A 4,931-nucleotide genomic window follows, 5' to 3' on the forward strand; every position below is an offset into this window, starting at 1 on the left:
ATCTTGATACTCTATAATATCATCATCTTTATATTTTATAAATTTAGTTTTTAAATTTATTAAAAATTTTCTTCTACAAACAAAATTATCATTAGCTAAATTATTATAAATACTAGATGTTATTTTTTCAAAAAAGACAGATGGATCAGAATTTTCTAAAATAAGAGCACGATAAGTTTTAGCATAACCTCTAAAAGCTTTTTTCCTTAATATAAAAGACATATTTTAAACATTTACACATTTGTCTAAATGTTCGTTCATTGCATCAAAGGCTTTTTTTATAAAATTTAAAGTCGTTAATATTAATATTATATTTGTTAGGTGGATAGTTCCCTTTTGTTTTTGTTAAGGAAACATATGTGTTAGAATGGAATTCTACCACCTCCATGAATTGATTTTCACATATTTTGATGTTAAACTTGCTAATTTTTGAAGATTTACCTTTATCTAGAGTTAGGTCTAACCCAAACTTTTGGTCAAAGGCAAACTTTTGCTTTTTCAACTCCTGATCTTCTATATTTTTAGGTTTGGAGTCCTCTTTTTTTACCAACACTCTGTTTTGTGTTAAAATCATAATCACATTCTAAAATTAACATTATATTTATTGAATTATTTTAAGTAAAAATATTTAAAATCTAAAATAAAATACTTACCTTCTGAAGACATTTTTCTTAGATGTATAAGTTCTCAGCGATGTATTAAGCTGGTATCCTGACTGTGTATTGAGCTAGTCTCTTACACACAGTATTTATACTATCGCTAGACACAAAAATAACAGATAACACGGATGTGAATTAATATTTTTAGACAGTATTTTTTAACAACAGGATATTCATTAATAATTTTGGAATAACAAATGGGTTATTAATAATAGGAACGGGATACCAATTAATAATTTTAGAATAAGATGATGTCTATTAATATTCTTTAACTGTACATAACAGGAAATTAAAAAAGTATACCAACACAATTAATAATTTCAGAATAACAGGATATCTAAAAAAGTGAATCGAAAACACATTGTGTCTATTAATATTTTAAGAATGTACTTCAAAATAACACACCTCTGTTGAATTTAAGTATAAATACAGCACTAGAATCAGCACTTAATAACTTCTACCAAGATGAGTTGTAAGTATATTTTTTGTATATATCTATATTAAATAATTTACAAAAATTTATATTTAAATAATTTTATTATTTTTCATTGAAGTACAATATTGATTATACATTATTGCACTTGGATGTGCTAAGTAAAAATGATTTTAACAAATTTTTTTACAAATTCATCATTATAAAATTTGTCCGTTGTACTTAATTCTTTTAAACATTGATTTCTATTCATTTTATATAGAAAATACAAACAGAAATATCCGCAAGTCGTTGAATATAAACTCTGATGAACTATATTATTCCAGCAACAATTTTTAGAATTTTGTTTTATAAATTTTATAATTTTCGTTTTTGTCGGTTTCATTCCATAGCTATCATAGTAAAAACAAGTTTTTTCGGTAAAGAACACAGATACCCAATGACTCCCAGGCTTATTTTTTTCATCTAAATTAATTATAAACGATTTACGATTAGCAATGCAAATGGGTAAGTCATCAGATGCAAAAACACCTCCGAAAGTCCTTTTTATTTTCGAATCACTTGAAGCCAGTCTCCATAAAGTAATGGTATTCATTAATAGTCCACAAACACAGTTCTTGAGTGATCAATTTCTAGAGTATTATTATATTCCAGCAAACAAATAACATTCACAGTTTCTAATATTGCAGTTGAAAATTTTAATTCGATTGAGATATTTCCTTGTTGATTAACACTTATATGCGATTCTGATGCAGAATGATCGGGAGTAAGATCGAAACAATATAAAGTATAGCCATCTTTATAATCGTCGTAAGATATATTTGTAAATTTATGATGGTTAATGCATCCTATATCTTCAAATAATGATATAAAATTTCTTGCATATATTTTATTTGTATAATCAGGAGTATATGGTTTTGGGGGAATCATTTGATTGTCTTTTAATAAACATATATAATTTAAATTGTAATTTTTAAAATTAAAAGGATTGTATTTTACATTTCCATTAAATGCCGAATTTGAAACTAAACCAATTGTAATTCTATAAGGTAACTGACCGATAACAGCATTTGATATATTTGTAGACTGAATTCCACTACTTAAAGTAAAAACTTTAATATCTGTTCTGCGGAATGGCATTTTTATAATACCTGTTTGCAATGCTTTTTCTATTCCAATTTGAACTGATGAACTAACATCTACTTTATTAATTTTTAGAGATGCATTTTTAATAATGACTTTATAATTATCATTATTTGCCATTAAAGCAAAATTATCTTTTGATCTTTCTAATTTAATTCGTAAATCCACATTATTAATTAACAGTTTAGGTTGATGTGATAAATCAATATGAAGTCGTCCGACTAAATCTATTAGTCTACTTTGTTTACCAATATTAAATCTTTTAGCCATTCCTTCATTATTTTCTATGGAATCCATATGTTGTGCAGTATCTTTAAAAAATAATGCACTCGTTAAAAAGGTTTCTTGTGCTTCTTTTGAGTAAAATAATAAGGCCTCCAAAATTGCTCTGTAGGGATAATTAACCTGTGAAATTACTTGTTTGTCGTTTAGAAAAACACTGCATTGAGAGAACAAACTATTTAAAAAATAATTGACAGGAGCAACTTTTTCATCTACAGCGGTATCTGTTCCATTTTTCTTTACAATTTTTGCTTGAACATGTAGATAAATTGAATGTAGATCGATATAATTTTCACCAGAACCGGATACATAAAATTCAATTGGTGCTCGACTATCCGAAATTGTTGCGACGGGATGTACTATAACTTCTGATGTATTGTCAATAGCTAGTTGAGTTGAAACTGTACTGAATAAATCCAACTCACTTTTGGTGCATGGACAAGAGTGTGGATCCATTTTCTCACTCAGTAAATATATCTTTTAGTTTTCGCCTTTTATTCTGCGACTGAATTAATCTTTTCATTCGTTTTCTTTTTATACCAGATCCACCTTGTACTTTTTTAATTACATCATCTTTTATTTCGGAACCAATATCTTTTAAATGTGATTTTGTAGATTCTTTAAATGATTTCCCGCTAATTACATCCGATCCAACATTTGATGCAAAGTTTAATGCTTTTCGTCCTAGATATTTTCCTACTTTACTAAGAATAGGAATTGATTTACGAAATAAATCTCCAAAAAATCCATATCCTCGTTGTATTTGCTGTCCCGCAAAATAATTCCCTGTTCCTAATTGTCGTGTGAGAGGAAATCGTAACTCAGGTCTGTATATCGTTCCTCCCGCTTGATTACAGTAATAATTTATACAATCTTTAGGATCGAGCTTCATTTTGTACTTTCAAACATGAACTAATATTAACAAATAAGACTAAGCACTATTTATAACTGCTTAAAAGATAGAACTAATAATGTTTTTCCTCCAAAAAAGACAATTTCTTTTCCACCGGCAGTTCTCAACTCGATTTCAATAGTATCAATATAATTTTTCTTCAAAGGAAAATATAAAGGTGAGGGATAAACTTTAACTATTTGATCGGTCTTTTCTCCCATAACTGGTATAACTCTTAGAAGAGGAGCTGTTATATCCCCCACATGATGAGAAGCAACAATATTTGAATAAATAAAAATTTCTGAAATTCCTGCAGACAATTCAAGTGGATATTCACTTACATATTCGCCTGCTGAAAATTTCTGTGTTTTAAATCCTAATAAATCCTTTAATTCGTTTCCAAATTCAATCGTTATATTTTTAGGAACTTTTAAAATGATTTTGTTATTAGGCAGTAATCCTAATTTAATATATTTAAAAATTCCGAGAAATTTTTCAGCCGATGAGTATAATCCAATAGGAATAAAAATTTTTTCTTCTACATCAATTTCTTCAACAACTTTTTTATTTCTTTCTATTAAAATTATAAATTGATCCTTGTAAAATACAGGATTTGATAGATATTCCTTAGACCCTGTCCGCAATATTACATTTGAAGTGCCTTGTTTAAATATAATTTCTTTCAGTGGAAAATTTAATAAATAAAGTAATTTGTGAGCACTGTCTTTTGTAACATGCAACTCGAATCCCTCTTTCACATTTATTTTTACATCTTTATAATCCTTGTCTAAAACGAATTCTACCGAGTTAGACCCAGTTAAGGAAACTATATTATTGTTTATCCAATCGAAAAGCGTCTCTCCTTCATTTTCTTTAGCTGTAGTTAGTGGAATCGTATATGTTTTATCTTCTATTTTTTCTGTTCTAATTTTATGCTTAGTAATAGTATAATCATTGTTATGATTAGATATGTTAAACCAGTTTCTAGGAATAATAACTTCGCTCAGACCGACTACCCATTTTCCATGTAAATCAATAGCTGGACTCATTTTCACAGTGAAATTAGACTGCTTATTTTCAGGAAATAAATCCATGCTAGCATTGCTTATCAGAGTTACAAAAAAGTCAGACTGCATCATTTTGTTATCTTCTGTAATTCTTCTGTATAAAATTTTCCTTCTAAAATTTCATTATTTAAATCTTTCAATATGTACGTCGGAGGATGAGATGAAAAACGATCGTGAATAACAAATATTTCTTTTGTCCAACCTGGTAGATATCCTCGACTAAATGTTTTACGTATTTTCGAGATTCGAACAAGATCACCAATATTAAATTTAAATGTATTCCCTCCTTTTATACCATACAACTTTTCGAAAATCATGCTATGATGTAGAGGGGTAACTTCTGACGGAGACATACCGATACTTCTATGAAAACTATTATTGTAACTTTTTACAATATCAGATAATTTATCGATATATTTAAAAGACTTACGATATGTAAATAATCTATATATTTT

At 27.7% G+C, this 4,931-nt stretch overlaps 1 protein-coding gene across 1 annotated transcript; it reads right to left on the reverse strand.

Annotated features, from left to right (window-relative positions):
- Positions 1-1,686: 1,686 nt before the first annotated feature.
- LOC136974881 (uncharacterized protein F54H12.2-like) lies at positions 1,687-2,973 on the reverse strand. The gene has a single exon (XM_067269857.1). The coding sequence runs from the start codon at positions 2,971-2,973 to the stop codon at positions 1,687-1,689; it is 1,287 nt and encodes a 428-aa protein (XP_067125958.1).
- Between the last annotated feature and the right edge of the window lie 1,958 nt (positions 2,974-4,931).

The sequence above is a fragment of the Centruroides vittatus genome, unplaced genomic scaffold (genome assembly GCF_030686945.1).
Source record: "Centruroides vittatus isolate TY-2023 unplaced genomic scaffold, ASM3068694v2 contig_108, whole genome shotgun sequence".
Lineage (NCBI taxonomy): Eukaryota > Metazoa > Arthropoda > Arachnida > Scorpiones > Buthidae > Centruroides > Centruroides vittatus.